The following is a 12,495-nucleotide window of genomic DNA, read 5'->3' on the forward strand; positions in this document are numbered from 1 at the left end:
GATCTGCTGAAAGACTATCATTGTCTCATCTTCAAACCACTTTGGGAGACCAAATTGGTAAACATTCATCCCCATAATGTTTAACCATTGCAGAAAACCACATCAGTGGTTTGTATTTGGCTTCTGACAATGCCTACCTTTATTCCTTTTAAAATTCCATTGATGTGAAAACTCTGCTTTTATTGGTCACTTTTGTTGCAGTTTATCGCATCAGCAGAACTAATTTTATGTTTGCCTTAAATACACAAGAGTTAGTGTTATTTGTTCAAGTGCATATCTCATTTTGGGTATGTTACTGACAGTAGTTAAAGGAAGCTTCTTATCTTCTACTAATAAGTAGCCTTTCGGCCTCCTCCCACAATGAAGTCTGAAGTTTTCCTGATAATGTTACTTGTAGTGTCTGTTTCTCTTTGAAGAGTTGAGGATCTTTCTTGCTAAAATAAGTGGACTTAGGCATTGCTTTCAGACTTTTTTGGTATGTTTGTTTAACTTTTCTTCTGTTGAAAAGAGAGTATGTTGGAAATAATCTCACATGCAGTGACTACATGTCTTGTTTTTTTTCGTTACATATACATATACATATACGTTTCTCCTGTCCTGTGGGTGACTTTGCTTTACAAGGTGATTCTGTTTTGAATTTATTGAAATTGCTCTGAGAGGGCTGTCCTCTCAGCTACTCCTCAGGAGTCAGTTCTGATCAACAGCTGCTGTATCTTGTTACTTTCAGTTAACCTTCAATTTATTTTTGATGCTCTTTACCGGATTTTATGCAAGGCAAGTGTAGTGCAATATAGTGCCTTTCCAAGAGATCCTAGAAAACCTGTTCTTTTATCGGCTGGGTTAGTGAGGCTAAATGCTGGCACAGTTGAATTGTTTATCTTTGGATGAGCAGCCCTCCATTTCTGCACGCTGCAAAGTCATCAGTCATTTCGTATCTGCGGCTTGTGATGACAGCACTGCACTGCTCCTGATGATTGAAGGAAGACTTTTTGCCATTCCATTTTTGTTTGGGTTGATACTTCTCTCTTACTACCTAGGCAGTTGGAACGATTCGTATTCTTTAACTCTAGGTATCTGACTGTGGTTTCCAGGCATTCCCCATGAGAAGCAGAGACTTCTTGAAGGCTCGATTAGAAAAGGGGTCCCTGACTTCAGCTTGCTCCCCACCACCCCCCGACACACCCACCCATACCTCCCACTCCCCTCCCAACCCCTTTGGCATATGCACAGGTATTTTTTCCACTAGTATTCCACTCTCAGATAAGAATAAACTATACAAAAGTCTGATGACACTATTATATGCTGTTTATGGTACTAGAACATCTAACTAAAAGCTTCGTGTACTGAATTTGTCCTTAGTGCTATTGCTGTAGGCAATAAAGTTGCTTGTAACGCAGCGCTGCTTTTTGCTAGCAATCTGAATGGGTCTAATCCCATTGCTTTCCATCTGCTGCTTTTCTAAAGTCCAGGACGCAAAGCACCCGTGTTATCTCTTATGTATGAAACAAATTCTAGTATTTTATTCCACCAAGCCTCTATCCCATATATACTGAATCCATGCTGAACAATCTCGCTGCTGTATTTATTAACCAGGTGACTACGTAATCGTGGTTATACCTATGTGTACATGCACAGTTGTCAAGTTATGTATGCTTACGTATTATTTTTTAGTTTTTTCTCTTTGCTCTTTTGCTGTTTTTACTAGCTAGCATATCCCAGTCCTAGTGGGACTAGTTTAGTGGTTTGTTCTGCAGAAGTTGAAGGGCTAAGGACATCTGGGTGGGGTGCATAGAGGATGCTATATTAAAAAGGTGACTTGAGCACTTCAAAACCAGGAGAAAGGTACAAGAAATAAATTAAGACTGGTGCTGATGATGACAGAGATTAATCTTAAATGATAGTGCTATCAAATTTGCTCAGAGCATATGACAAGAGAACTTCTTCCTGCACTTAAAATGCTGTCTGTGTTTTAGGTAGTGCTTAATTAAGACTGACAGTTTTGAAACTGCTATTTATAGTGTTCAACTGCTATGCCATTTAGGATGCCAGCAGCATGACAGCTTTTTCAGAAGCATATACTTAACCCCTGAGACTCGCTTTCAAAGGTTACTAAAAGATTCTGTGTTCCACAGGTGGCTTTTGGAGACTATGCCCAAAGGAGACTGTGCACGCCCTGTTTGGTACCAGTCGTACCTGCTTACAGTCAGAGAGAGAGACACTGATTGCCTAGGTCTGTCTGTGGTCAGATAGAAAGAACGGCCTACTAAATTGCACCTAACGCTGGGCTGGTGGGGCACTGTCATTGTGGAAGCAGTGTGTGCTTTAGACACACTTGACACTCAAAATTTAGGAAAGTGCCTTTTGCCAGGATTTCTGGCACTTTGCGTATGCCTCTATTGTAGGAACTATGTCTGTGGCATGGCTGTTGTGCTTTCTGAGTTGGTCTGCTCATACACCCAACCATCCGGGCAATGGTTTTGGAAACCAATGTGCCCACCAGGTACTTCAGGTCAGCATGCTGGGAAGTTGCTGCATGTCCACATTTGTGTGAGTTTTAAAAATTGCCTTACTTTTCACCTTGGTATTTCAGGCTTTGTTTTATCTCAGTCAGTCTCATGCAGGGATTTGGTAGGTTCCTCTCCTTATTTCAGCACCAGAACTGGAAAAGCCAGTGGTTTGTACAAAAACCTGTTATGGAAATAAGGCTGCAAAACAAAAACATGGGAAAATAGCCATTGCACAAGTGAACTAAATCTGGATTTGTACCTTAAATCTGTCTCTCTATCTTTTTTGTGGGATTATGACTATAAAAAGGTTTCTGGGCTTTAGGGAAAAATACATCCTCTTTGCACTGGAAGGGAATGAAACTGACACCAGCGTGGGTGAAGTGAAATCCCCGAGTGAGACATCAAATAGACCTCTTTCCGTGCAAGAGAAAAATCATAGAATAAGAGAGATCTCTTGTCCGACCTGCTTACAGCCAAACCAACCATGAGATGGGACCAGGTTGCGCAGGGCTCGATCCTGTCTTGTCTTGAAAACCTTCAAGGCTGGAGACAGCACAGCCTCTCTGGGCGCTGTTCTGATGCATCTCTGTCTTCAGGGTGGGGGAAATTTCTCCTTATGTGCAGTTTGAACCTCTCTTGATTTAAGCCTGTTGTCTCTTGCCCTCCAGCCATGCAGGGCTGTGAAGAGCTGGGCTCTGACTTCTCAATAGCTGCCCCCAACCGTGGGCTGCTGTTCGGTGCCCCTGAGGCTGTCCCCTCTCCCTGGTTCCTCAGCCTCTCCTCACGGGGTTGGTGCTCCAGCCCCCAAACATCTCGATGGCCCTCAGCTGAACTCCTGAACTCCTCTTCGTCATTGTCTTCCCTGTATTGGGTTGGGACCGAAACTGGACGCAGCATTCCACACGTGATCTAATGAGCGCTGTGTGGAGTGGGGTAATCACTTCCCTTCATCTGCCAGCTGTCCTCCTGTTGATCAGAGTGTTTCTTTACACCTTGATTTTTGTTACGTTGATTCCCAGTACACGTGATGGCTGATGGCTTTGGCCCTGTATGGTGATAGTCTCGGGAAAAGTTAATGTTAGGAATGTAAAGCAAATAACTGTGGACATCATCTAGGATCACCTACTTTATAGGTTTCCTAGTCCAGCTCAGTTTACAGTGTGGTGCTCCAGAAAATTATCTTTTCAGTGTAGTCAGTGCTAGAAGTTTGAGAAGTATAAATATAAAATGTATTTATTTTAGAACAAACTGCTTCACAGGTATGTGCTGGGGAATCTGGACAGCAGACGAAGCAAGCAAACCAAGATTAAAATTTGATTTTTCTTCAGTTGCTGATTTATTTCTCTGTTAGTAATTCCTTTGTAATTCCTTTTTTAAGCAATATTATACACCTTCCTTTTCTGTCCTAGTTGACACTAAAAGCACTGAAGATGATTGATATGCAGTTATTAAGAAAAAATGGTTTTAGATTTCCCTTAGGGGTAACGGACAGTCATCATGACTGGCATAGATTTCTTAACGTAAGCATGTATTCAGACAGCAGTGAAATAGGATTGCATTTTCTGTTGATTTACTTATTGAGGCTAACTTGTTTACTAGGCTGAATATTTATCTTTGGCTCTGACTGATACAGACTAGCATCTGAGTCCAGAAGTGGTCCCTGGATCATAAGAATTAGCCATAAGTTGTTAGCGTTTTCATTTTTCAAAAAAGGTAGGGTGGGCATGTGGTAATTGCTGATCTTAGTCTTAATTTTACTTTTTGTGCCTGTTTTTTTTTTATTCCTTTTGTCTTTCTGCACCTCTCCTTCCCTCCAATCTTTTCCCATTATCCTCTGCACTATTGTTTCAGTGCAGTGCTTTTCAGAAATTCAGTATCAGCTTTTCCCCACTGAGACCACTAAGTGATGGTGACTTCACGTCTCTGGAAAAGAGTATGTTGTATTTGATAAAGCCAAAATACTCAACGAAAAGTTGCTGCATGTTACTGAAATCTGTCTGCTGGTTTCAAGGATGATGCATGACCTAAAACCACACTTTTTGCAGCCTTGCTAGTGTCAAAGTCAAGTCCGTGTGGAAGACTGGAATGTGTGCCTGGAGAGTGTAGGCCTAAGCCTAGTCCTTTTTTTTCAAGTAGTGCTGCAGAGGTGAATTCATGCTCAGCGCTCGGGACTGTTGAGAGGACGTGTTCCCTTCTGCAGAGTATCACATTGAATTCTTATTGCATTTTTTAACTGCTCCCCTACAGAGGCTGCAAGTCGTGCCATAGTCCAGTTTCTGGAGGTCAATCAAAGTGAAGAAGCAAGCAGAGGTTGGATGCTGCTCACCACAATCAATTTACTAGCTTCATCAGGACAGGTTAGTCTTAAACAGCAAGGCTAAAAATAAATTGTGGGGTGGGAAAAACAGAAGCAAGAAAATAATGAGCTGCATGAACATGCACTACAAGATGTTTTAACTATATTCTGCTTTCTGTGTTAAGATCCTTTTTCTGTTATACTGCCACAGAATTTCTGCTTTAGCTCCCTGTGGTTTCAGTTGCCTACAAAAATCATTGTTTTGGAACTTTAATTTATGATGTTCTTTTGAATTATGCACACAACTTTTACTGTTCACCAAAGGCTTCTCTTGCATGCTGCTGCTTAGTGCCCCATGAGATGCATGTCACATACAGCACCTAAATCATTTGAGCTTTGAACCTGGGCTCCTCGTTCAAGGAGGGCAGCAGCAGTTGCGAAAAGCAAAAGCCAACAGCAGCGATGAGCGGGTGATATCGTGAATCTTTACTGCCTCTGCTTTTGGTCCTGCCCTCTATCAGAGAGTCATCTCTGGCAGTGTACTGGACAGCTGCGTGGTTTGTTCTTTCTGCTCTAATCTGCCTTTATAATTCAGCACATCATCTCATCTGTGTTTAGTATGTCACCAGCCTCCACCCCAATTTGTCTTTTCTTCCCACTGATGCTTTCATGTTTTCTACTACCTTGCTCCTTATGCCTGCTTATACCTTCTTGCCAAGTGAGTGTATAAATTGAATAGTCCTCCTCCCACTCCCATTTCTGCTGCTACAAGGAATGGATAGCTAATGAGGGCTTGGCTGAAGGTCTTGTAATTAACTTGTAAGCTTCTGTCGGCAGTGACTGTCAGTTGTTGTTTCTGTCCTGTGTAGTGACTGCTCCGGACTGTGGCTGTTAGATGCTATTGTCATGTAAATAAATTATGGTCCTATTTTTAGGGTTACTGTTTAGCTAGGTGTTCAAGAATAGATGGTAAATCTGTACTGCAGCGTGGACACCTACCTCACTAAAGGTGTGAGAAATTAAAACCAGCATTTAAGAACTGCATTACAAGAGTGTGACTTTTTGAATATAGTAACATGCTGAACTGTTTTTTTGCTCTATTTTCTTTTTCCCCAGAAAACTGTGGACTGCATGACTACAATGTCAGTGCCTTCCACACTTGTTAAATGTCTATATCTGTTTTTTGACCTTCCACATGTGCCTGAGGTAGTTGGAGGAGCACAGAATGAACTACCTCTCGCAGAGCGCCGAGCGCTACTACAGAAAGTCTTTGTACAGGTAAGAAAGGTAAAATAGGTCATGGAGTTTGCAAGAGGAACAGAAATGCTTCATGTGAGAAAGTCCAGAAACTTTTCGCTTGAACCAGGTTTTGCTCTTCCTTGATTCTTCACAAACTAATGGCTCAGAGTAGGATGGATTTTCCTGCAAGCACAGTGAGGTTGAATTTCTACCCCCTGTGTGATCTTTGTCCTCAGCAAGTATCTCCTCCACAAAAATGCATGCAACTCTTCTGTGCAGCTGCTTAAAAGGAGCAATATGTTGACTATTATTCTGTTTTAATCTAACTGGTCCTAGTCTTTGGTATCTTTGGCTGTTACTGATGGAAATAGACACAGTAAAAAACATTAGTATTGATGATAATCTATGAATTAATTTAACATATTCTATTTTCCCTTTAATTATGGAAATAAACCAAGAATATGGAGACACATCATTTAGACATGGGAATGAAGCATCTGAGCTTGCAGTTACAATTACAGTTATCCCGGGAGACCAGGGACTCCATCTGACCTGCTCCTGCTTTCTGAAGTTTCAACTGGAGATCTTGCAAAAAAATTCCCGTATGTTCTCCTGATGAAACTTTTAGAAGGAGCTGACAGTTGCTGTTAGAAAGGGGTTGATGGTCATACTACCAGTTTCCATGTGCAAATTGGATGCGTCTCTATGTAGGGTCATTGTAGTCACATATGCAAAACCATAGAGGTCTATCGGCAATCACATCCTTCAGGGATTTGAAGGCAGTGTTAAGATTTACAAGTATAACATTTGAGAGGCATTTTGGTACCTGTACTACAAAAATAAAATGAAAGCCTTATTCCCATAATTACTAGCCACAATGTCTGCCCAGTAACAGTCACTACATGAGAACATACCCATTTGCCTCTTTTTTTTGTCTTAATACTACAGGCTGTCTTCCAAAGCAGAAATCACAGTGTGCTGTGAGCTGTCTTTCAGAAAATGCTTTGCTGTGTTTCAGTCAGCAGGGTTAATAAATGATTAATGTTACCACGTAGAGTCGTCCGCTCCCCCCCCCCCCCGCCCCGTGCGCCCCGTCCGCGCCCCACCCCCCCACCCCCACCCCCATACTACAGCTCAGCTCTTTTCTGTCCCTCTTCAAGGGCTGTAAAGTGGTGCTCTCAAATGAGCTGGCTGGAATGGGTGAGGTTTCAGATAGCTTCCAAACCTCCTCCGGACACAGGCAGCTGTGCAAAGCCTTCCTGCAGTTTTCTAAGAGGGAGCCTCTGCTTTTCCTGCAGAAGACACAAAAAGAACATCCAATGTCCTCAAAACATGCAGAAAAGGGAGCGCAACGTGGTAACTTTGGTTGCATGGCTGCATTTTGTCTTGTTTAAGGGAACCTGAAAATTCAGATCTAGGAGTTAGTCATGCAGGTAGGTCTACAGTGTTGCTGTATCCTTTCCTGCTATGCTGTTTTGGCTGTCTTCATTTGGCCAAGATGGTATGGATGCTGCTCTGCTGACAACATATCGATAGCCTTCTTCCTGCATTAGGAAGGGATACAACAGTTTGCTTCGCAGAGCCTCTGCCCCACTGCAGCATTTACACCTGTAAATTAGGTAACGGGCAGATTCTCCAAGAATGGAATAACCTGGTATCCATACAAGTACATTGTATCAGCCTAAGAGATTTCAACTCTGCTGCTAATCTTTTGCTAGTCATTTTAAACTGAACTGGGACTTGAAATAACGATGTGTTGAATAACCTTGTCTTCAATTCAAATTACAGAAACAACACACAGAGAAAACAGCGCATTGCCTTTTTTTAATGTGTCTGCCAAATGGGAGAATGTTCCACCTTTTACTAAGTCTAGACAAAAATAACAATGATCAGGGTATTAATGCTAGATGTTTAATGACTTACTGTTTCAGATCCTGGTAAAATTGTGCAGTTTTGTGTCCCCGGCGGAAGAACTGGCTCAAAAGGATGATCTCCAGCTTCTATTCAGTGCAATAACCTCATGGTGCCCTCCCTATAATCTGCCTTGGAGGAAGAGTGCAGGGGAAGTACTAATGACCATATCGCGTCATGGCCTTAGTGTCAATGTAGTGAAATACATTCATGGTATGTGTCTTTATCCAATATTATTTATTGTTTTTTCTGTTCTTCTTTCATAGTTCTCTTAGTTAGGGAATAGGCATGAAAATAATAGATGAAGGGAAGTTTACAGGCTTTTGGTTTTTTGTTGTTTTTTTTGTTGGGTTTTTTTTTTTTTTTTGGACATGTAGGCATTTACATACAGGTAAAATTTCAGAGCACTTGTGTAGTCACGAGAGAGGTGTTAGTAGCTGAGTCCATATTTCAAGTTAACATTGGAAGACGGAGTTTCTTCTCACGTTTTGGTGTAGAGTTTATGCTAACCAAAAAGAAAGACTTTCAGCAACTTTAGTAACTGCCTGTATTGAAAAGTAGTCACTGGGAAGATGCATAGGTTTGTCACTTTTGCTGCAAGTGCTAATTTTTAATGGGAGTTAGTTGTTTTCTGTCCTGTGTTTGAGTTAGCAGCAGCAGCTCCTCACAGAGGCTTGAGGCAAGCTAGCAGTGTCCTGTTCACAGCTGCTTGTTTGGGTACCACCCTAGCTGGCAATAACAGTGTAGAGACATCTGAGGAAGCCGCAGGAAGAGGCACCAGCTCCATGTGTTTTGCTGACGCGGTTTGAGCTATTAGAAGCCCATGTAGTAAATACCGGTGCATTACGCAAATCAGGGAGAGCTAATTTGGGTATGCTGGGAGAAGGTTCTTTCTCCGAGACCTCTTGCTTTTGCGGGAAGAGGCTGGGTCAGACTGTTGTAACCACCACTGATTTGCAATGTGCTCTCCGCTATCCAGGGCATCGGGGACTGGCATACCCTGATAACGGCAAGACCTGGGTAATAACAGGCACTAGGAAACCCTTGAGGGAGCATGGCATATGGGCAGAGAAACACTTGAGTGCGAACCTCCAAGTGCTTATTGATGGCACGTTGGAACAGCCAGCTGGCTTCCTCCTCTGTGGTCCAGCCCAGCTTCCCTGTGGGGTCCCCAACCCAAGGACGTTGTCCGTAGGAGAGGGAGACTCTCCTCCGCTTGGTTGAGACCCAAGCCTCTGCGCAAAGGAGGCAGTCTCTCAGTGCTGATGTTTCTAGGAAGCTTACGTGTAGCCTGTCCTAGCACCTGTGTCACAACCTCTTCTGGAGCTTTTGGGACACAGCTGGAAAGAGCCTGGCGGCTGGATGGGTTTGCAACCCCTACATTTTCCCTGTCAGCTGGCTGACGAGATTGCTGACTGTTCAGCTAGCCTGTGTTTCTTCTGCCGGGCCCTTCTCTTCCTCACCTTGCCATACAGATTTTAGATTGTAGATTTTGTGCATCCTGAGGGCCAAAATAAAATCATCGCATGGGCTTAATCTAGCCTGCAAGCCACCAAATGACTGAAGCAGCCAGAACCATTCCATTTTATCTCCTGTCCTTTTTTGAGACAAACAGCATCCTGACTGTTTCAGGTATGGAAACTGTAGCATACAGGGATATTTCTGTAGCTGGTTACAGCTGGTAGCTAATATAAGAAGTACTTTATTCATCATGTATCTTTACAAGGGACTGGTCACGGTCTGCTTAGCAAGGACAGCTGCCAAGCTTGTTCATGACAAAGAATTTGCAAGAGCAAAGTGAGATGAAAACCAGTGTTGGACAGGATATTAGCTGCCCGGGAGCGGCTTTGCATATGAAATACTTGTGTTGCATTAATTTAAAACAGCGTGGGTGTTTAGGTATGTAGAATTTGAGGTAGGACATTTGGTGGAATATGTGTCTAATATTTATATAGGGCTTTTAGACTGTAGGCCCACATAGAAGCATTTGTAGTTTTTAAATTGGAATGACTGTTGACGTGAAGTAACATCCTTATTATATATTTTAGCACTGTACACCTACTGGAAAAAAAAGAAACCCACAGTTTCCTCACACCCTGGAAAGCAAGTAGTTACAAGGCTCCACAAAACCATTTTGTCAGTTTATGCAATATGTCACCCTGCTCCCACATACTTCACAGAAAATTTCAGTCTGTGTTTTTTCTTGTGCTAGCAGTGTGACTGTTTCCAATTCCAGTCAGAAAGATGTGAATGTACAGTATGACTTGTGAGCACAGAATAGTCATCAGTTAAGTATTTTCAGATAGGACTTAAAAGGTGATAGGTATTTTGCCTGCATCTGTAACAGCCTTCTGGTGAGTTTTTGATGAATGTAAAAGGTGTATGTGTATATGTGAAAACATTATGAAGTGCAACAAAGAAACTAACTGAGTTTTGAGTGTGTTTGGCATATTGCAGCTACTACCGTTACAGCTTCTTTATTTGCTTGATCCACAAGGAGTGAGGCTAGCATATCAAAAGATACTCTAGGTTCTTTAAAAAGTGAAATAAAAAGAAAACCAGTCGGCATTCCCTCTCGCTTGTTGATAAAAAAATAAACCTGATGTAAGAGATAACATGTGTCAAGAGGCTCATCTCATATTCAGGAAAAGAGCTAAGACGTTTTAGCATATGCAAAGGAGCATCCTTTCACTGTCTCATCCTTTGATTTGATCTCTAGGAAATTTTGTTACCAGTCTAGCTAGCAAGATTTGCACCTGTCTTGTGCATGCTGCAAAGTTAAAATAGCAGATAACTGAAGGGAGCATCTTGAAAACAGGAGTGCAACCTAAAATCTGACTACAGAACTGGGAAAGCTTTTTGCAACTGACCAATGAACTGATGGAGTGTGGGGGGTATGCAGAACGAGACAAGCTGTTTCTCTTCGATCAAGTTTTATTGGGCAAGCAAATACACCAGCCAAAGAAATGCTAACCAGAGTAGCAATAAGAAGACATGGGGTAGAGGGTCATGTGTAGGGTTCTACCTAACATCAGTAACAGTTTAAGTCAGTGCTTTCTATAACTGTGTTTTAAAAGAAAAAAAGATGTTTTAGAATTATTTACAGTTGCCATATTTGTCTTTTTATTCTGCTGGGTTATCGGGTCAAACTTTTTAGGTAAAAAACAGTCTTTGTCTACACAGTCTCCTCCTTACAGGAGCAAAGATTATAAAAGGGAGGAAGAGGTTGGCAAAAAGAGGTTAGGGTTCAGATCCAAAGCCACCTGAGAATCCTACTCGTCTTCAGGTGCTCTGTGATATTAAATGTTATGTGATAAGAGATAGTTAAATAACAGTTACCTTATTGCCGTGATTCTTGTACTAGTTGTTCTTCTTGCTGTGATTAATGTCAGTAAAATCCTAAATTTCTTAATTGCGATTCTTTTCAGAAAAGGAGTGTTTGTCCACGTGTGTTCAGAACATGCAGCAGTCTGATGACCTTTCTCCCCTAGAAATAGTTGAGATGTTTGCTGGACTTTCTTGTTTTCTCAAAGACTCCAGTGATGTATCCCAAACGTTGTTGGATGATTTTAGGATATGGCAAGGATACAACTTTCTCTGTGACCTCCTCCTCAGGTATGGAAAAGTGCTTGAAGGAATGCAGACAGATAACTGTAAGCTTTTTTTGAAAAGATTTCTTAATAAAGAATAGGTGAATAGGTTTGAACAAGTAAGTGATTATAGGTTATTGTGAAATGAAGATATTAGGACCAAAACATGAAATTATGTGCTTCTCTCCATTTATGAAACTACATTGTTTAACTTTTTATTCATTGGTAATGGTTTATTACTAAATGTTTCTGTATATGCTAAGAAAGCAGATGCTTAAACACAACTGGTACTAAAAATTTAGAAAGAATTCAGAAAATAAAATTTTGACTGCAACTAGTCATTTTTGGGTTTGATGGGTTTTTTGTTTGTTTTCTTTTAACATACTATCGTAATGAAAAATCATGTATGTAAATGTGGTGCATGCTACTTAGTATTGAAGACATGCTACTTAGTATTGAAGAAACATTTGTGTACTTAAGCTCTAATGCCAGAGTGCTGGAGAGTACTCTCATATTACTAGGGAATCAGTGTATATATGTATTTTTTGTCATTTGTATTTTTTATTAAAGGTACTGCTACCCTACTAATGCATCACAAAATAGGGTAATGAAAATGCCTTCCCAGACAAAACTTGGATGTATGATCCAGCCATGATTTTATTTATTTCCATGAAAGAAACATCATTCTTTTCTTTCTCAGTTGGTAAATTAGAGTCTGCTGTATTATTTGTGAAAAATCTATGGTCAGTCTCTGTTGCTTTGTTTGGATATGAAGCTCTGGAGAAGCACAATTAGCTGTTGAAATATATGTGTTTTACAAATCCAAGACAGAAACTGGGAAGTGATGTCTGAGTGTACACCTTATCAAGTGAACTTGGGTCAAAGATGCTTAGAAACAGTGCTGTAATGGCCATTAATGAGAAGTGTTAATGTTGTCATCTCCCTCTTTCAA

At 41.3% G+C, this 12,495-nt stretch overlaps 1 protein-coding gene across 5 annotated transcripts in view; it reads left to right on the plus strand.

The window, feature by feature from the left end:
• WDFY3 (WD repeat and FYVE domain containing 3) overlaps positions 1-12,495 on the plus strand; it is a 178,687-nt gene that overhangs the window by 68,155 nt on the left and 98,037 nt on the right. For all 5 annotated transcript variants that reach the window (XM_087736668.1, XM_087736672.1, XM_087736671.1 and 2 more), the window contains 4 exons: positions 4,755-4,864; positions 5,920-6,081; positions 7,974-8,166; positions 11,382-11,568. In XM_087736668.1, the coding sequence (XP_087592794.1) occupies positions 4,755-4,864; positions 5,920-6,081; positions 7,974-8,166; positions 11,382-11,568 (652 nt within the window). The remainder of the gene's footprint in view (positions 1-4,754; positions 4,865-5,919; positions 6,082-7,973; positions 8,167-11,381; positions 11,569-12,495) is intronic.

Source organism: Nipponia nippon, unplaced genomic scaffold, assembly GCF_047370975.1.
Source record: "Nipponia nippon isolate SJK-2023a ecotype South Korea unplaced genomic scaffold, ASM4737097v1 scaffold_6, whole genome shotgun sequence".
In the NCBI taxonomy this organism is placed as follows: Eukaryota; Metazoa; Chordata; class Aves; order Pelecaniformes; family Threskiornithidae; genus Nipponia; species Nipponia nippon.